This window comes from Vanellus vanellus (assembly GCF_965231255.1).
Source record: "Vanellus vanellus genome assembly, chromosome: 7".
NCBI lineage: Eukaryota > Metazoa > Chordata > Aves > Charadriiformes > Charadriidae > Vanellus > Vanellus vanellus.
Window position 1 is genome coordinate 18,541,009 of NC_138912.1, and position 21,198 is coordinate 18,562,206.

The 21,198-nt window shown below is 36.4% G+C and overlaps 1 protein-coding gene across 2 annotated transcripts in view; it reads left to right on the forward strand.

The window, feature by feature from the left end:
• The window catches only part of EXOC6 (exocyst complex component 6), a gene marked incomplete at its 5' end in the record, with an annotated part of 96,090 nt that overhangs the window by 52,158 nt on the left and 22,734 nt on the right, over positions 1 to 21,198 (forward strand). For both annotated transcript variants that reach the window (XM_082486183.1, XM_082486182.1), the window contains 3 exons: positions 257 to 436; positions 9,297 to 9,438; positions 17,541 to 17,614. In XM_082486183.1, the coding sequence (XP_082342309.1) occupies positions 257 to 436; positions 9,297 to 9,438; positions 17,541 to 17,614 (396 nt within the window). The remainder of the gene's footprint in view (positions 1 to 256; positions 437 to 9,296; positions 9,439 to 17,540; positions 17,615 to 21,198) is intronic.

Sequence of the window (21,198 nt, forward strand, 5' to 3'; positions counted from 1 at the left end):
TTCATTTGTCTCTGAGAACTTAGATTATTTTGTAGGAATATTCTGTTCTAAATACTCTCATAGTATGCATTATGGGAGTATTTTGAAAACCACAGCCTCAGACTCATTGTAAGACAGGAGTTAAAGTATTGATTTAAAGAAAATATTATTCAAATCTGAGAAAAACACAAGACTTTCATTTCATTGATGAATGTAATTTCATCTGCATTCTAATAATATTTTAGAATTCTGACACTTGCACGTGATTTTTTTTCAGGATGCAAGGCATGCTGCAGAAGGCGAAATATACACAAAACTTAACCAAAAAATAGATGAATTTATTCAGATTGCTGATTATGATTGGACGATGTCTGAATCGGATGGAAGAGCCAGTGGATACTTAATGGACCTTATTAACTTTTTAAGAAGCACGTTTCAAGTTTTTACTCACTTACCTGTAAGTGCTCAAAATTAAGTTTAATTTCAAACTATTGGAGCATTATTTTATTTTAAAATAATAAGATTTTGAAGATAGATGTGATTTTTGAATTGTGCACATGCTGGCAGATGTATTTTTTAACTTTTTTCAGATGTATTTTCAGATGTGTTTCAGTATGTTGATGAAGCTTACCGTGGTAATACTTAGAAAATACTTTAGTAATATTGTTAACAACAGCTAATTTACAAATAGTGTAAGAACTCATGCAGTTTTCTAGAGCATCAGGTGGCCATTTTAATTAACCATCTTGGTTCTGTGTATACATGCATTGATTCAAGCAATGCAGAATTGGTGCAAATCCTGCATTTGTACATATGATGATGGAGGCCTTGGATTCTCCAAGGTTGTTTTTCGCTAAAGAGTTTTGATCGTGAAAAGTCATTTGATTCTAGTTAACTGAGCTTCATTGAAATGAGTTCTTGTTCATATTCAAATATATCCTGTGTTATTTTGTCCTGGGTAAAAGGGTACTGTTAACATGTTTTATGTACTAATTGTTACATTCTGTTGTCTGATTTCCCCTTGCTTTAAGGCAAAAAAGACTATTTCTACTTTGATTTATCATCATAATAGCTTATAGCTTTATTAGGTCTGGAGTAACTTCAATAAGTCTTTCAAGCTACATCTGCTTTTCATCAGCTTACGCTTGGTTGCTACTGTCACACTGATGTCTGAGCGCTTTACCCACATGTAATGCTTATAAAGAATAAGTCCTCAGTGTATGGAATGTGTTGAAGTTGCTGGCATAGTGGGCTTATCTGGTCTTCCAAATCACATGCGAAGAGGCTGTGGTTCTTCAGTCTCCTTTTTTTTACTGACTCAAAGACATAACCCACTCAAAATATGTCACATAATATTGATGTGAATGTAACGTGACGCATGTGCTTCTGTGCCAAATCAGTTGAGCATTTTTCGATAAAGAACAGCAAGTTTGTTAGATAAATTCATTGTAACTTAACATACAAAGTAGTGTGAACAAATGGCACTTCTCCTCAATGGTCATATGCATATAGCAGTTAAGGGATGTGCAATTTCTAAAGGATGGACAGAAATCTGTCATGAATATATGTTGTGATATAGCTGTTTGGAAATGAGCCACAAACAGGATGAAGTAATGTGTTAAGAGGGATGGAAAGAAGCAGCTGTGGCATTAGGACTTGAAACATGTGAAAGGAATAGAAATATGCGCCTAGGGGCACAAGTCAACCTTTGGAGAAAGCTAGGTCCTATGAAAAGGTTATTTGGTAATTTCAAACTCTGGTCAGGTAACAGGCAGGATGTAGAACTATATGGATGACTAGTCTGGTCTGGCAAGAGGATTCTTGTAACTTTTGACTTTCCATGTGTATTGCTCCCTATTCTGGCTTGGCCAATTGTAGAAACATAAAGTCCTATGAATGTTGTGTTTGAGCTGTGGAGGTTATATGAAAATGTGTATACCGTTTCATTATGGTGATTCTGGTTAGATTTGTAATAGTAAGTTATTTTCGTTATGAGAAAGTTTATAGTAAAACCATTTTCAAAGATAAGCTCAGAACTTGATTCCATAACCCATTAAAATAATAAGTGCTTTGGAGTGCTAAACTAAGCTAGATTCTCATATGCCATAGTTAATATCTGTAATAGTTTTAGTATTCATCTTCATTAATGTATTATTCCATTAATGTCATAGTGTCATTTCCATAATAATTTTTGTATGGCTGGCAGAAACATTCCACTGCTCAAAACAGTTTCTCAGATGCTTTTCTGTAATTAGAAATCAAAGAACAAAAGTCCTAGCCGCTGGCCATAATTCTAGTAAGGAAAAGAGCAGAACAAATAGAGGAATCTCTTCTCTTCCTACCTTAGCGTATCCAATCATGTTAGAGGGCATGGTGCTAGGGCTGGGGGCACTAGTTGGCCACACTCGTTCTCTGTAGTCTTGTTTAAGGGTCACTGACTTTCTCTTTGATATTGTTTCAAACTCTACTCCTCCTGTAGAAGTGATATGATATGTTCTTTAATGATTTTTTTGTAGCAGTCGTTGAGTTCCTGTCATTAAAGTCTTTTTTTTATTTTAGCTGTGTTTGTAAGCTGTGTAAATGCACAGGGATGTGTCTCCTTTTGTGCTTTCATGTGGGGCTATACTGGATTATTTCTGTACCGATGTAGGCAGAACTTCTAAAAAATACATCTTATGTTACATGTTTCATGCAATTTGTATTATTTTTATTGGAACATTAGAGATCTAAATCAGGTAGACCATGGTCTGCATTTTACTGAACCTGTACACGTCATGGCACAACTTAGTTGGGGTCTGATATCTCTGTCGAATCACTGGAAATGCCTTGCATCTCTGAAGCTTTTTTTCTCTTAAGTTTTATGTCTTAGCTTTCTCCTCTGTGTTTGTTTACTGTACTTAAGAAGCAGTTTTGGAAAAGAAAATAGCTTTTTTTCTACCCTGCAGTTATATTACCATTAGATTTATGTTAAAATTTATTAATGGGTTATGTTACATTTAGGTTCGTTCTGTCCTGAGCCATTCTAAGTCTTGCTTGAACAAAATATGTTAATGACATACAGACAGCCTCTGTAAGTCAAGATGGTAAACATGGCATTTATTTTTTAATCTAAGTATTTTGGAATATGTTATATTTTATCATGAAAACTTTCTGGAAAGGCATATCAACAGATGCTTTGTCATTTGAAGTCTGCTGCTTTGATATTTTGGCATACAGTTCCTTATAACAGAAAAACATTTTATTGACAAATTACTATTATTTAAATTATAATCTCTTTGTTATGCCTCAACAAAATACTATATAAGTTCAGAGTTTTTTAAAAAAATAAGGAATTATGTAGCTGTAATTGTTCTTTTTGGAAGCTTTTCTTTACCTTTTATTGCTACCAAGTTTTTATTCTTTTTTTTTTTTTTGATGTTGACAGTACATCTTAATTTTTTTGTTTTGATTGCCTTACTGGTTTCCTTCTCAGAATAACAACAATGACCATGCAGCTATGTCGGTAAGTAGATGCAAGATGAAGAAAAAGCATGTGAACTGAAAAAACTATGAACTGCCTGCAGGCTTATTGCTTCAATTTTTAATAGTTTGATAAAAAGACCCCTCTGTTTTGCTGATGACTTGCTGTGTACTTTGTGTGATTGCATGCAGGGATCAGTTTAATGACTAACATTGGGCTTTCGTACACTAGGACAGCAGGAGCCCTAAAAACCTTACAGAAGGTTGGTGAGGTGTGCCTTGCATCCCAAATGAGATAATATAGAGGAGACTATAAGACCTTTTGGAAGAGAGGTCAGGTATCAAAATGCAGCTGTGAGACATGCATACAGAATAAGGGTAGAGTGATATAACAGAGTAAAGAATCAGTGAAAGTTCCGTCATTCCTGGGGTCAAGGGAATGTGTGTGCTCAATTTTTCTTTTTTTTCCTAAGATGATGATGGATTGCATTTAAGAATTCTTCCAAGCCCTGGTTATTTTCAGATCATCAATTTTTGTATAAGGAGTTTATTTTGATTTGGCATAAGCATTTCCATGATAATGAAGGTGTTGAAATTAATATTATCCTGTTAAGAGTGGCTTCTGAATGCTGAATTTCTGAACTTACTTTTACTAATTTTCTCTAATAATGTGGTTGAATCTTGTTCACTTAAGCAGTGTACACCAGCAAATGTACGCTCTGCTGTTCAGTGTTTAGGTGAACAAATATGTAAGGCACTTAGACTACACAGTGTGGGAATTGCTACAGTCTGGAAAGCAGCTGGCTGAGTAGTAGCTCTGTGGATCTGAAGAGAGGATCCAGCAGTGGGCTTACAAGTTGTTAGGAGCCTAGAGCATGTGACTAACAAATAGAGGTTTAGGGAGGTGGATTATTTGGTCAGTTAAAGAGAAGGCTGGAGAGAGATCTAGTGGCTGCCTACAGCCTCTTGAAGGACCAGTACAAAGGTGATGGAGCCAAACTCTTCTTGGTAGGATTGACAAATTCACATGTTGCTATGGTGACAAGTAGAAGCTTGGGCCATGACGCTTTGACATTAGGGAAAAGTTTGCATGAAGAGAGTAGTGCGGCGTTGGAGGAGGTTACCCAGAGAAGCTGTTGAATTCCCATCCTTAGTTGTTTTGAAGGCTCAGCCAGAAAAAAGGACAACAGACCTGAACTAGTGTTGGCCAATAGTCCTACTCCAAGTAGGAGACTGGACTAGATGACATTGGTGGTTCATTCCAATGAACATTTCTATGATTTGAACACTCAGCCTCACATTGGACTGTCAAGCTAATAGGTTTCATGAGCACTAGGAATATTAAATATTTTGTGTGGAAATATTTCCTGTTAATGTTGAATATCAGTGTGCTGGTTATGTCATGACCAAGCACTAACAGAATTTCAGAGATGCAGAGAATCATGCAGATCACAGGCTGTATTGCTTTTGAAAGGTTATTTGAGCCATGCAGTTTTTAATGGTTGTGATTTCTAAAGTTATAAGAATTTAGTCTTTTGAGATTATTGCTGTTTTCAGGTTCTTTTACATCCCATTTTAAGTTTATATTGCAGTTTATAGTGCCAATAAGGACTTTGAATTAAAAAGCAAACTAAAATTTCATTATATAGCCATTAATCTAATGAAATTAATTGGATGACCCAATTTGTTATTAAGGATCTGCATTTTTTAGTTTTTATTTTGAACAGTTAAAGAAAAATCATCACTTTTTTTCAGATCAGTTAATTTGAAATTATAGAGGGTGTATAGACAAGTATTTTTAATCTAAGTGTAATCTCAAGTTTTATTCTAGGTATGTGCTTTGTCAGTACAAAGTTAGTATTGGATAACTCTTTGGAAAAGGGTGATTATTAAAAGTAGCAGTTACAAATTACTTTCAAATCAGTATTTTTTTATTACTTCAGTAGAATTTGGGGCGGAGACTGGAAGTAAAATTGATTCTTAAAAATTTCATTAATGTTTTTTGGCATAGTTGTATTTTATCAATAGTTCAGCAGTTGGATTTTAGTCCTGAGGTTAAGTAATATAATGCTTTAGTTATTATGACTGATAAAATCTGAATTTAGGCTTTTTGCATTTTCAGAAAGATTTGCATTACGTTATTTCAAATTGTTAAATCAATTCTTCAGCTTAACTTCTTAGATTTAACCGATAAGTTCTGTTATTCCCTTTTATGCTGAGGATGGCAGTTTGTGTTATTTTATTGTTTCTGTGATTGGCAGCAAAAGCCTAATTTCACAGCTTGCAGTGAGGGTGAAGGGGTGGTGGTTTTCTGCAGCTATATTCAAAAACTGTCAATCAACAGCCTCCACAGGCTACTTAGAGAATGGGTTTTCTTACTGGTTTCTCCAAATGCTGCTTCATGCTGTCTTTGATTGGCACAGCCTGGCAGGGAGGATGGATGAATGTGTCACTAGCCGGTTAATTGTGTTGCCGGTCTCAGCCTGACATCAGGTCTTTGACTCCTAAGTGGCTCAATACAAAACAAATTAGCAGATTGTAGTCATATTTCTCATTCTATATGCTTTGACTTTGTTGAATGCAGTCCATAAATCATATTGACTGACACCATAGTGAATGATGAAAGCTGCTTTTGAGACAGATAGCATGGGTCTTAGCAGTACCGCGAAGGTGCCGTGGAAGGATGCATATGGCTGACCCTTTGGGAATTTCCTAGGAGCCAAATGTCTCTTTACTGCAATTGTTCTTAGGAGAAAAGCTTTTGGGTCCTATAAAAAAGGATTTAATATGTCAGCAGATTCTCTTTACAAGCTCCTTTGAAATATAAGAAGTTTGTCTAAGGGTTTTCTCTTTTTACAAACTTGTATTTCAGCAAAATGTGAAGGCTGCGTGAAAAAACAGTTGCCTTTAACACTGTTAGCAGGTGTTTTTGCTTATAGAATAGGGTCCTTGTTTCTTAAACTTTACATTGGTTGAGTGGAAGAATAGGTTTTGTAGATAGCAGTAATTAGCATAGGCACAGCAGAGATAATAGTGGTGTCTCCACATAGGAGGCAACTGGAGCAAATGTGAAAAGCCTGCTGAAACTCTGCATGCTATTGAATGTAGGTATTTAATTGCTAGATACAGTAACCATGGCCACCCTCCCTTAAAAATAAAAAAGTAATTAAAAAAATAACCAAACTGATAAATAATAAACATTAAGAATGTTTTAAAACTAACTGAGATTTGTTTAATTCTGCAAAAGAATCGTCTTGTTATGTTCATGAATCCTTAAATTTCCTCTTCAAAATGCATTATGAAAAAATGGCAAGGAATTGATTAATTGGTGGATGGTGGAAATTTGGAGAGAGATTTCTAACTAGATCTCATTTGTCAAACACGAATTTGAATTTCATTCTTTTCTGAAAATCATACATCCAACGTATTTTGAACTGGGAAGCACTGAATTTTGAAGAGGATAACAGTAAAGTTCACATTTTTCTCAGTTAAAGTTCAGCATTTTGATTAAGATACATAGCTTTGTTTTTTCTCTGGATTTAAGAAAATTGAGTGATTGTATTAAGTATAAACTGTATATAGTAAGCTTCTATCATTTGTTGATATGTCATGTGAACAATAAGCCTGTAGTTCAAGTTACATAGTTGGAAATAGTTGAAATGTTAGGATGTTTCCATTTTATGAAATTTTAAAATAAACATTAAACATACATGTATTACATATTTAAAGTCCAAGTGGCTTTTACCATGTCATTTCTGTATTGTAACCATTATCTTGTGCTCCAGTACTATTGATATTTGCCAGATTGTAACAATTAACAACAGATGCTTGTTAGAAATATAAAATTCTGTCTTTTATTTAAAATAATAGAGGAGTACACATTGTCTGCACATGAAAGAAATTGAATTTTAAAATTTTTCTTGACAACCTATTAATCTGGTTGAACTTTTATTACATTATAGTGGCAGCATAAATAGGACATGGAGCTGATTTGATGGAGCAGTACATTAAACAGAGATGCACTAGTTGTTCCATTAAATCAAAATGACATTTCCATTAAGTATTTCAAACCTACTACACTGTAATTAAATGAACTGTGGCCCGTTGATTCCCTTCTCGCCTCCTTTTTTCTTTTTTTTTGCCCCCTTTTTTCCTCTTTTCTTTTTTTTCCTCTTTTCATATTGATATTGTTCTGCTTGGGGAATAGAGCTGCATGTCTCCCAGTGTAATTACCGATGGGTTTGGGAGACTTGTAAGCATGCTGTTCCTCCATTGTTTCTTACATTCCTCGTTGTCAGTTCATCTATTTTGGTCAAAATGTTATTTGCTTTTCTGAGATTTTCAATTAAGAAACTGACATCTCATTTTAGATATAAAGCTCCTAACAGTTCAAGGTGTCCTATTGCTAAAGCCATTTAATGTTTCAGTGTGATATATTCCATTGTGTTGTCTACATTTTAATTACATTTTAACAAAGAACGGATTTTTAAAGTACAAAATATTTAGGGCCAAATTTGCTTTCTATTATATGTATACATGAGAATTCAATGATATGAGCAAGTTGTCTTATTAAGGACAAGATCTGGCTCTCCAGATGTTGGAGCAGAACTTTCCAGACTTTTTGGGACAGCGAACTGCTGCCTATCCTTATCATATTTCATTGCTTATATGTGTTTCTGTGAGTCAACAGTGAATTGATCAACCTGTCTTTGCAGAAAACAGCTGGGGAACCATTGCTTTAGAGAATAGGTGTCATCACTTTACTGATGGATATAAGTAAAATGATAGTGGTGTGTGCTCCAGTAGGTGTATTAAGTAATTATGATTTCTTTCATGTAAGCGTGTTAATAGTTACCTTTGTTTCAATACGTATTGTAACATGGACGTCAGTTGAAAAGCGTGGTTTAATAAGTATATTAAACTACAGAGATTCTTATAATTGCATTTGAAAGCCAAGATCGCTCTGCTCTAAAAGATTGCAGCACTGTGAATGGAATGGTGCCATCTGATCGGGTATCTGGTCTTAATTGTTTTTTGTAATTCTAAGGTAGAATTTCAATCTCTTTCAATTTTTCTGTACTAAATTTTTAATAATTTATCAAATTAATGTCTGATTTTGTGCTTTGTATTTTGGTCTCATGTTTGGGAAGTTATTTGTCTCAATTACATATACATTGTAAAGAGAAATGTTACTAACTAGACTGCAATTGGAAAATTATTTCTATTTTGTACAGCAGAGGGCTACATTTCATTTTGTAAGTAGTTGATTACGGACAGCACTGATTTATTAAGCACCTGAAAAGATGATGGATAAGCATGAATGTTTTAAATAATTTAGCAACAAGCTTTGAGATGGAATTCAAGCAATTAAAGTGCCAATAATTAGCACAAGCTGTTATGAGAAATGCCCCAACTGAAAGCAATGGTTTTCGGTTTATATAGTTTGAGGGTTTTTTACTGACTACTGGTAAAAATATGCAGCATGTTGATTTTCATTACATTCTTGCTTTCATTCTGTTTGGGTTAAAAAAATGAAATCAATCCACAAAGCTGTTCATATGCTTCCGTAACTTATATTGTTATTATTTTGGAAATGTCCTTGTATTCATGAAGACTGTTGGATTTCTGGAAGAAATATCAATAATGGCTTTAACGTATATTTAATTTAGTTCCCCATTTGATTTAATAGAAACAAAGCTAACAGGTCAAAGAAATAGCAGCAAGTGTGATCTTTCCCCTGCTAATCTCAGTCCCGCATCATTAAGACTTTGAGTGTATATTAAAATCAAATCAGATAAGCAGTTCTTTAGTGACATATCATTTGTTTCTATCTTAAAACCTGTTGCTCTTTCTACTAGGGAAAAGTGGCCCAGACAGCTTGCATGTCAGCCTGCCAGCATCTTTCAACATCCCTAATGCAGATGCTACTGGACAGTGAATTAAAGCAAATAAGCATGGGAGCAATTCAGCAGTTTAATTTAGATGTGATACAGTGTGAATGTAAGTAGATGTTCCAGAATTGCTATCTATGTCTGTCCTAATACTGCAAAAAAAAGTTTTTTAATGTAAGCCATATAGTGATCTTTTTCCAAAATCTACTAAAGCTTTTTCTTTAAAAAAATTATTACAGTACAGCTTCTTGTAAAAGTATTTATGAATACATATGCTTACGTTTCTGGGAAATTTTTTTATGGAACTTCTCTTTTTTTAACTTGAGTATCTGATTGAAATGTACAGCCGTTGTTACTCCTAATGGGATCATAATCACTATATCCAGTAAAAGACTATTGTCTCGTACAAAATTGCTCAAAACCACTACATAAACATTATGCTTTTATAGTTGAGAAAAAAAAAAAGGTCAAATGTCTGTAAAATTTTAATTTTCCCTCCTGAGATTATTTATTGGGGTACAAATTTTAAATGTGCTGTTACATAGGATTTCCTCCTTCCTCGAACTACTGCCTTACTCACTGTGCAGAATAATAGTACTCATTTAGTAAACATCCATGATGTCTTAATCCCATTATTCAAAATATGGCATCAGAATTATTTCACAAAACTGGCTCAATCCAGCACTGAAGGTAGGATTAATTTCCTCATGTTATGGATGAAGCCCACCACTGAGTGTGAGCTATTAATCTGTGTGAAGGAAGTTACTTCCATAACATCATTGTGTTATGAATAGGTTTTAGGTCTGGTTTTATAGCTGATGACTGAGATACAGTGAAAAGGCTCACTAACGTTTTTTTCAATGCACATTTTTATATTCTTATGCTCTGTTTCTTCAAAGTATCTTTCCTCTTATGTGTTTGAAGCATGGGTCTCAGTGATTTTGGCGACAGCTGTAAAATGGGGCAGCTCTGCAAGTTGTGTCCTGAGGTTCTTAGTTTGGACACGTGAAAAAATTGATGACTACTCAATTAGCAGCACCTACGGGAAACTGGAAATTTGATTTCAAGCAATTTGGTTAGCATCACAAAGGGTTCTTCTGGGAGTCCAAGGACAGAGTTCAGGGGCATCTTTGACGTTTTAACCATACGCTTGTCTTTCCTTCTCCTGCCTTATTTGTTACATATCAGCTAAACTCTGTAACAGGTAGAGCTGACATCTTTCTGACAGTCCTTCATTATACAGCCCTAAGACCTTTCAGTGCGTTGAATGAACTGACGGGATGATCAAGGTCCGACTGAAAAAAGTGCTTGCAATCATGACATTAAAGTTTGTCTCATGGTTACGCAAGCTGGCCAAACAAATGATGGTTTGACTTTTTTTACTTTTAGTACGCTTGGTGCTGCAAATTTCATAGTGTTCTTTTCAGGTAAGTGGGTAGGGGTAGGTGTATGTGCATTTGTAAGTTTCCTAGATGTAAAAAAGATCTCAGCTGTAAAAACAGAAATTCCATAGTATTCATAATACTGACACCATAATCATTCATCTTGACAAGCTGAATTGGTGCACCCACTACACAGTCATCTGACTTCCAAACAAATAGTATAACAGTGAAGAAAGCTTGCCCACTACCGTGTTATTCTGTTTCTAATATTTAAAATATCATCTGTGAACAACGCAGTACTTCACTGCTCTGTGTTCACTGTTTCACTCAGGGATGTCTGGCAGTACAGGGGATAAAATGCATGCCTTGCAGGTGACTTTCACAGTATGAACACTATGTTCACAGCAAGGTAATGAGAAGTCCCAATGAGTCCAGCTGCCATCTGGTCTCTCAGTTATTTTCAGACCTTTTTCTTCTCAGCCTTTGCCCTGTTGTGTACCATCCTAATCTTTATTACTGCTCTTTCTACCATCTTTCGTTACTGCACAGTGGAAACTTCAATCAATGAAGGGATCTTAGTAGAGTTTTATTTAATCTAACATGATAACTTTTCATTATTTTAAGACTAAAATATAACCTTAAGACAACATGTTTTGTTATACGTAGCTGTTATACTGAGAGGACATGGGAAACCTTGGGCTAAAGTGAGAAAACTTCAGAAAACTAGTAACTTAAATACTGAAAAATGCATTCTTTTCACCATTGTGTAACTTCTAGCATGGGCTGTACAGATGCAAATAGAATAAACTTTAATTCTTCGTTTCTACAAAGCTATTAAGGGATGTTAGAAAAAAATTGGTTTTGCACAGAAACCCTTTGAGTATTTTCAAAACAATTATGGAAGCTTGTCAGAGTACTATGTTGCAACAAATGACATTTTACCATCTGTGGTATAAGGGGTTGACACAAGATTTTGCTCGGACTGCTTTGCTGTTGTGGCTTCATTCATAAGGTCCATCACAGGCACATTCCAGGCTTCACAGTGATGCCTGTGATTTATGTTCTTGCTCATCACCCTCCCCCAGCTTTATTCTTTGCCACTTTGGGAAAATGGATAGGACAGTGACATTTCAATTAGTGCTTAGAGTGTGCGAATAATTCACAACTGTTGGGTACTTTCCTACTGTATTGTATAGATGGGTTTGACGTTTTTCTTACAGATACAGTGGAGTATACTCATAATCATTTTGAACTAAGAAGTTGTGTGATGTGTAGAAAGTTGTGACTATCCGAATATACATTTTTAAAAATTCTTGGCAATATTTTAGATATTTATTCTGATCATTGCATTTTTATTCTTTCTAATATGAACTGGAGGAGGTCTAAATAAAAGCAGGAAAATGTGATTACCTGTCAGATTTTTTCTTTTCCATTAAAAAGCAATCAACACTCCAACCAACAACCCAACAATCTGTTAATAAGCAACAATCTGTTGGTCAGTAAGTGCTGAAGTTCTTAGTCACAGCAAATAGGTAGAATGATAAGTGGACTTTCAAGAAAGGAAGGTGGAAAGGAAGGAGGTGATCTTGTGGTGAACTCTGGGATTTCATTATCCTGCACTGCATTTCTATGCAAAGTACCTAACTTTAAAAAGCATAGCAGAAAATCGAGAAGTATCTGATACTTTTGCTCAAGAATAGTAATAGTATCAGGTGGTCTTCTCTGGTGATTTATTTAAAAAAAAAAAAAGTTATGATCATCTTGCTCTGCTTCTAATAAGTCTTTTGTTTTCCTTCCAAACATTCCAAAAGCTTTCAGTTTGATTTCAGTTTGTCCTGTTCTAACTAAAGTATTTCTCCACCCTCTCTATATATTTTATAACTTAGAGCAGCGATTACCTCTGTATTTCATGCCACTCTTGCTCAGTGGTGATCTTCCACTGGAATGATTTGGATTCTTACAACAGTGTTCAGAAAAATAGAATGTACTAGATCCCACTGAATAAAACCCAAAGAATAGTCTTTTGCTTGGACATTGCGTTTCGGTGCCCTGGGGAGGGGCAGCATTTGCTGTTTCTTGAAGACAAAATTAAAATGTGGGTTGCTGTACCTCACTTTATGGAAGCAAGGTGTACATAATAGAAAATGAGTTTTTCAGAGACACCATCCAGATCTAGAAACCTGACGTCAGCTTTTTATTAAGGAGTTAGAACTTGTCAGAAATTCTAATTGCTGGAAGAGTGAAATGAAATTTTTATCATTTATGTGTTTTAACGTAGCTGAATTGTGAGACAGGATAAATTGACAGAAGGAGGTATGATTGAGTGGGCATCCTTCTTCACACAGATGTGAATCTGTGCAAGGATGAAAAGGTGTTGGGTCCTGCCTATAAATAAGCATGGGTTAGCGGAGAATCAGCACAAAGCAAGATGCAGTATTCCTTCCTAAACCAGCCCTGCGTAGGGCTTCCTGCCAGTCCCTCTTTTTTCACCCACTGTGTGGAGAGCTGCAATATCCAAGAGCAAGAGAGATCTTGACCCAAATGCTGTCTGTTGAGCATATGCAAAGGTAATCTCCAGGTGGGCATGCCAGAAGCTGAGGAACCCAAATCCTGTTTTTCCTTGAAAAGGCACTGTATTCTTCTCTGGAAGCTCCTCACTTTACCTGCCTCCTCTCCCATCTGGGAAGTCAAGTTAACTTAACTCATTGAGACCATCCTTCATCTGCCGGTCACATGTGGCAGCACGGGAGTGAGGGGAAGCAGCGAGATCTCGCTGGTGCTGGGGCCAGGGCTGGGGGCTGCCCGGCCAGCTGGCAGCTCCCTTGGCGAGGCTCCCCTCCAGGCGTGTTTGAACAGCTGGAGCATCCAACTGGGCTGCAAAGTGGCTGACGGCTGCTGAGATAGTCACCTGATTCACTGCTCTTCCTTTAAAAATAAATTTGTAGCTTTGCTGTCCTGCCTGTGAATCAAGGCTGTGAGGCTGAAGTAAAACTGTCCAAAGTTGGCTTTTGATCCAAAGTCTGGACACTGATTTTTAATTTCTGCCATTGAGCAGCAAAACTGTTTGTCAGGAATTAGGTACTGAATTCCCAGACCAACAAAGAGGCACAACCAGATGGGGTTGTGAGAGAATAAAATGAAGATTCCTGGTAATAAATCTAGAAGTGTGTAGAAATTCAGTGCAATTTACAGTTAAAGATGTCTTGAATTCAACTTTAGCAGACACAGCCTTTTTCTTAAGATATCCGTTAACACGTATATATGTCAAGTCACATATATCCTGTATACAAAATGTAATGAAAAGATCAAAGCGAAGTATTCAAAAGAAGATAACACTGAAGTCATCTTTACAATATTTAAATTTACCATTCTCGTGTATGTGTTACCTCCCAGCCTGTTTTTGTATTATTTATGTACTGTTTTCATTAGTTCCTACCTCCTGTAAATTCCCAAACTGGCTGTTGTAGGAAGTGGTTTGAGATTATACATATTGTGGACACACATTGTGCCAAAGATCCTGTTCTATGTACACAGAAAAGGTCTACACAGTATCAGCAAAATGCAGGGAAAGAAGATGTTAACAAAAACAAACCTTGTGAATACCAGATTCATGTCATTTATATTTTCAGCCTATTTTCCCTAAAACATTGAAGTTTCTGAGCATTTTCAAACAGCCAAGCAGCTAGTTTTTTGCCCCTGTATGTGGTAATTTAATGGTGATCTTTGCATTTTCACTGTCTCATATTATAAAATTTCTGAATGCTCTTATGCACGCTAAAACAACCGACCAACCAGCCTCCTAACCCTTCCAAATCCTCTTTAAGCTTAGAATGAATGTAAGGGGTGAATATTTTAAAAGATATATATATATATATATGACAATGTTTCATTATTATCTGGAAAAGGACACTTAGGACAAAGACATTAAGAATGTTAATCCTGTTCTTATAATATCTTCCTAAAATGCTGTGCAATAGAAAATATTTAATTAGCTTTGTAAAATTGTTAGCAAAACTTAAAAGCCCTGAGCTGAGGGCAGAGGGGGAACTGTCTGACCGTTACCATAAGTAGATTATCTTTTTGCCCTTTGAACTCATGAAATTGTAATAATGAAACAAATTCTACTGTAGTCACCTGTCAAAAATGACCCAAGTGTGAGAATAAATGCTTGTGATACAATGAGTGTCCCTGGTGTTGTAAATGATAAAATTGTAGCTAAAGAGATCAAAATACAGTAAGTTTGGTACCTTGTATGCTTTAGTTCCACAGCTGCAATGGTAGTAGATACTACGTAGACAAACTGAATCATACTGCATTATTTATAAATTCCAAACTATGTTAGCCTGATGAGCTGCGGAAAGGATGCAAATATTTGCCCTGTGGCAAGTAAAAGTATCCCACTATAGGAAGGTACCTCCCAAAGTATAAAGTGCCAATAGCTGACTGAAAAGTTTTGCTGCAGGTCACACTTTTCAGTTATATTCACTTTCCAGTTCTGTAGCCACTCCTTTGCCGTAGAGCTTTCTTCTCCCAGTGTTGCCATGGTGGAGAGGCTGGGGGAGCTCAGATTCTAGTGGGAGAAGCTGATCCCAGTGTACTGTGTATGAACAGAAAGTTATACAGGATCAGATACAGGTGGACGTTCTCTTTCAAGAACAGTACAGGTTCTCCTTCCTGGTTTAGGGGATGTAGAAAACACCCCTTCTGACCGTCACGCTTGTTGTCCTCATTAGTGTGCTGCCGTAGCTCACAACCCATGGATCTCTTTAGCTGTGTGCTATGGGGCATTGCGAAGAATTCCCTGGTATAGTACAGTGTTCTCATTTTAAATGCTGTGTTTGGCTGACCACAGGGGCCAGGGGGCCAGCATCATAGGGCTGGGTGTCCCTGAAGAAAGGATGGTCCCAGTGGCCATGAAATACCTGCAGAAGACGGCCATGGAGACACCCAGCCCTTTAGCCTAGGGTGCGCAGAAGGGTGCTTTCACAGGCCTGGAAATCTTCTGCAAGTTGGTGGTTGTACAGACGGTTTTCTCTTTGCTGCCTCTAAAGAGTTTATTATTAATCAAACTTTCTATAAAATGCTAGGTTTAGGATATGCTTTTTCTACTGTTTTTTATCTTTCTTCTTATTAGATTGAAGGTAGATTGAAACACCCTGAAAACTCCCCTAGCAGGTTGGTGTTACTTACAAAGTAGGAAAACCAGACGATTTGAAATTCAGGCTTAAATGCAGTAATCAGTGAGCATTTGCCAACTGTTACCTATACTTTTTTGTGACATTACAGTAGTCTCCCTAGGGTGTTTGATTGCTATATTTTATTCCTTTAGTTGATGAAGAATCAAGTCACGTTCCAGTTTAATAATTTTCCTATTGCATGACTGTCCATAAACATTTTTGCACTACTGTAATACAAGTAATAAATTCTGCCTCTACTGGTAAAACTACTAATCTGATACTATATTCATCTATTACTAAGCTATTCTTAGATATATTGACATGGTCTCAGTAGCTTCTTGTACCACTTAAATAAGAATCTTTATTATTTTCACTTACAGTTACTTTCCATATAATAATTTTTAGACTTGTGAATAGTCTATCTGAATTCATTAGTCTCCTTTAAGTTGAAACCATACATTCAGCAGTAAATGATTGAGCCCATTATTTTACCATGATGTTAGCTCAGACACTGATGTCTTTCTGGATGTTATTTTCACTTGATGATCCAAATTTTCTAACTAGCCGTTACAAAAAAAAAAAAAAAATCTGTTAAGGACTTCTTATCACTTTTAAATGTTAGTAGGAATCCATGTGGCACAGTAGAGTTGAACACTGGATCTGGAAATTTTTTGGATACATATGTTTTGTTTCCTCTACCATTGAATGACCTGTTTCTCAAACTTGGAAAAAAATGTTACCTTTCACTGCCTCAGATGATACCTCTCTAAAACTATTACAGTAATATCTGTTTTGTTTTGGTAAGAGCTCTAACTGAAGAGCATAATAAAAATTCTCTTAAGCTCTTTTGAAGTAAGGTGTCTAACTTCAGCGGGGATGTGAGGCAGTGGGTGCTTCTGCATGCGTCTGTTATAAACGTGTGACTGCAATAAGAACAACAAAAAGTGTATTTGTTTTCAACTTTGTTTAAATTAGGAAATGATCAATAATTGTCAAAGAGCTCAATTTTTCATTACCATAAGTGTTACCATTTTTTGTATTTTGAATATAGTTTTGCCTTCCAATTTTGACAGCCTATTTTGGGGTTCAGAAAGAGCAGAAGTTCGTTATTGATAAGCTGGCCAAAAGGCGTGAACAGGCATCTCAGCTCTGCTCCGACTGTGGCATGTAGAGCTTTCCACCTGCCGTCTACACATTAAAGTAACTCCCACCTTAGAGTTTGTCTTTTATTGCTGTTTGGCTAGAGGTGAGGTTTTTTATAGTGCGGATGCTGTAACAAAAGCAGATGTTTGAAAATATGTTGACAGCCATGGAATTGGTATTATTTCGAAATTCTTCAGTAATCGTTCACCTGAGGCCAAGAAAAGATGTTGGGTTCTGTGGTTGTAGCATTACTACTGGATTAGAATTTTAAGCAAAATTCCTAATAATACTCCTAAAGGTATTATTCTTGCAGATTATTGGAAAAAATGATGCAAAAGTTGTTTGTTGGTTTGTTTGTTTTTAATCACCGTGAGTTATTATTTTAATCTATTTCCATTAAACTAGTTTCATGTTAATGCGAGCTGGCATTTGTATCGCATGAAACTTGATTTTCTGTTAAGTTTTTTTAAAAAATCTACATCAGTAATATTGTTAACCTTTCTTTGCAGTGTTTGCTAGTTCTGAGCCCGTGCCAGGATTCCAGGGAGACACCCTGCAGTTAGCTTTCATCGACCTCAGACAAGTAAGACACTAGTTGTTGGTTTTTATCCTACTAATTTCCCCTTTTGACCAATGCTGAAGTTATTAAATTCAAGAACCTTTCATGTTTTTGCATTCCCATGTAATTAGTTTTGAAAAGCGGTTATTTGAAGTGTTATTAGTGGCACTATTCCCTGTAATTTAGCATAAAACTGTTTCTCCAACTGTTGTTAGGGGGCACTGTGCTACTGGTGGTACTGTTACATGGATATAAGATTGAATTTTGGTCTTGACGATTTTGTAAAGATCCTTTTTGCAAGAGTGTACATGTTACCCTGGTGTGTGCTGGCCTGATTCCATTTTAAGCAATTGCTTCTGTCTACAAAACTACTCCCTGGAGAGCAGAATCAAGCATGGTAGTATTTAGCTTTTCCTTTCCTTAATTTGTTACACAGAATTCTTTTAAACAGTCAGAAAACAGCTCTATTCCAACTGGCTGATCTTTATTCTATATCAAATTTAATTTTAAATGCCTTAATATTGGAAGAACTTTTCCATAGTTCTTGCCAAAAGGAAGGTTTTTCCAGACTAAAATCTACTTACCTTAATTTCACGTAGTTTCTGTTCCCTGCTCTCTGTAAATTCTGACACTATATCCACCCATAGCAATTAATTTTCAAAAACTTTTCATACTTGAAGTAAGTTTTTTTAGAAAGGATTTATTATTTCACAAAATTGCGAGTGTGTCATTTAAATAGTGAAATTAACTGCACATGGAGAGTCTTTAGCTTTCCACAGATGTTGGTGATATTTTTCAGCACCTTTATGAGCCTGTCAAAGTCATCAGAAAAGAAGTAAGACTATTTTTGCTTTTAATAGTTTAGTAGATTTTTCACAGCAAGGTAATGAAAAGGCATTTCAGAAGGGAAAATTCCTCACACAAAAGTATTCCAATTTCTCCTAATAGTTAGAAGGGACTTCATTAAAGTTTTTTTTTTTTTTTAATTAAAAAGCTAAAAGATAGAGTTATCTGTTACATTCTTAGAGTTATGTAAAAATGAACAATACCTACAATGGGATAAGTGTGGACTACATGAGGAGGATATAGGACCATGGCCATAAGATTTGTCATGTAATACGTGTACATTAGGAGTTCCAGAATTCAGTCTGTAAAGATGTACTCTGCCAGACTTCAAATACCACAAGTCTTGCCTTGACTAGCAGCCTTCCTCTTTTGGATTCTTTTTTATTCTCCTTTTATTATCAGTGTTAGAAGTGACTAAACATCTTCCAATTTGTACTAAGTCAGTTTGGTTGAAGGGAAAGGATGTTGAGAGATTTTGGCACAATTTCTGTCATCCGCCTAAGTGGTATAAATCCTTGCAGAGCCTATGTTTGTTTCAAGGGAAAACATGATTTCCAGCTATGCAGGAGGGCAGGGTGTGTACATACTTACTACAGGAAATAAATAATATTTTTGTATGTTTTAAGCACCAGCTGTCGAGCATGTCACATAAAGAGGGATTGTGTTGCTTATGATAGCTCTCAGTTTATATTAGCAATTTACATTTAGATTCTCTTGATGCAAGTAATGCTTTATAGAGGATGCTGTGTATGCCATGGGAATCTAATCAATTTCAGATACTTCATAAACAGCAAAAATCGGGGCAGCTCTCTTTATTATGTTGCAGTTGGAGCTTACTGATGTAGAATAGTTCTAGTATATTTGTTTTGTTTTTTACTATGTTTTTGTGTGCCTCACCAAAGGCAAATAGGTATTGCAAGTAAACGTTAAAAACAACACTTACCATTTAGCAAGGATTTGAAGTGTTTCCCCTCTTCCTTATTTGTGATCCATTTCTATCGTAATAGGGTGGATGACAGTTCATTTCAAGAATACTTAGAAAGGCAACAGAGCCTTTTTCAGAAAGTTCTTATAAAAGGTCATGCTTCTGTTTTTTAGTTTGAATTTGATACTTCTTCATGAATTGCAGGATATGAAAGATAAGGAAGTAGGTCCAGTGGTCAGGTTTTACCTGCCCACCCGGACTGTGCCCTGAGGTCAAACTCCTGATATTGGCTGTTTGGTACAGAGGAGCTGATGACAGGTAGGGGCTGATACAAGGGGGAAAGCTTGAACCGTATCAAAGCTAAAAGGCAGGAGATTTGGGACTCAGTGAGAGACTGTAGCTAAAAGATGGATCAGCAGGATTGCCCTCTTCTTAAAAAGCAGCTGACCTGCAAGGGAAAAAGACTTTATCGTCCTGCCAATCACATGGTTGCTAATGGAAGCCAGTTATCTCAACAACAGCTTACTCTCTCTCTGTTGTACTAGGGCAATGTGTAAGATTAATGAGGATTGGGCAGTAGAATATTGTAGCACATTTTACTAAAGAAGTAAAGTCACTTGCAAGGAGCCAGCTTGGAAGACAGAGAGGGAAGAGCTACACTTGGATGATTACCCGGGGGGGGGAGCAGCTTTGAAAAGAATTGCCATAGGTATTTTTGTCCTAACAGTTCCTGATCCTCCGTCTTTCCCTGAAGACAATGTGTAGACAGCATGTTGTCCCCAGCAAGCCCACTTCTTTCCTTCTTCCTTCCACAGATGTAGAAGAGCAAACAGAAACAGTTGGCGTGAGAAAGAGTTGCTTCTAAGAAGAGAACATTGGTTAGTAGCAGGGAGCTCTAAGAGGCCAGGAATCATGAAGGAGCAGGCACTTACCAGTGTCTCCTTTGATAAGCCACCTCTTTCTCCTTATACTATCCCCTCTTATGTTCTTGTCATACTTAACATGCTCCTTAAAGATCTTAGTAATCTGTAGAACCCTAGTCAATAAAGATTTTTGTGCTATTCCCATAACCATAGTATCTCAGCATCTCACAGAGGTGACTTGGTGTGGTTGGCTAATCACACATAGTGCATTTGTTCTCTATTCTGTCTTCATCTGCCAGGAGGAAGACTTGAAGTGCATAGATGACTTTCTGACTTTTATGTTTTGACTGTGCTCTGCTATACATGTTTGGCAGACAAGACAGAAAGTAACTTTGGGGGAGGGCACAATTTCTAAAGATCTTAAAAACTTTTATATCATATGGAGTAATTGTAAAAAAAAATGAATCCAGGATAATTTCATGTTTGGATAGTCTTTTCTATGTGAGTGGTTTACTTCAAATGGAAGAGTCCATCTTACTTGCCTAATGCTGACTGGTAGGTAATGAGCATAGTCAAAAACATACTTGGCTTTTGCATCAGTGGAAGTCTTGGCATCTATAGCAGCCCTCTTCTCCAAAAGATATATGTACCTATGTAATTTCATCCCTGGGCTGATAAGAGGGGATTGTGCTTCAGACCCCGGAAGATGGGCAGTGGGTGTAGAACCGCAGAATAACACACAGCATTTTCTTAGAGACATGCCTGAAGTTTACTGCAGGGAGAACACCAATATGCAATTCCCCGTACTAATAGAGAATCACGTGGCCGTTATAGTCTAGAAATTTGCATCTCCACCTAGCTAAGCAGCTGCTAAGGAAATTGGGATAGATTCATGGTTCTTTACGGCTGTAGTAGTTGTGGCATGCCTCATACCACTTATCTCAGTGTATAACCTGAGGTCATACCTACGTGCA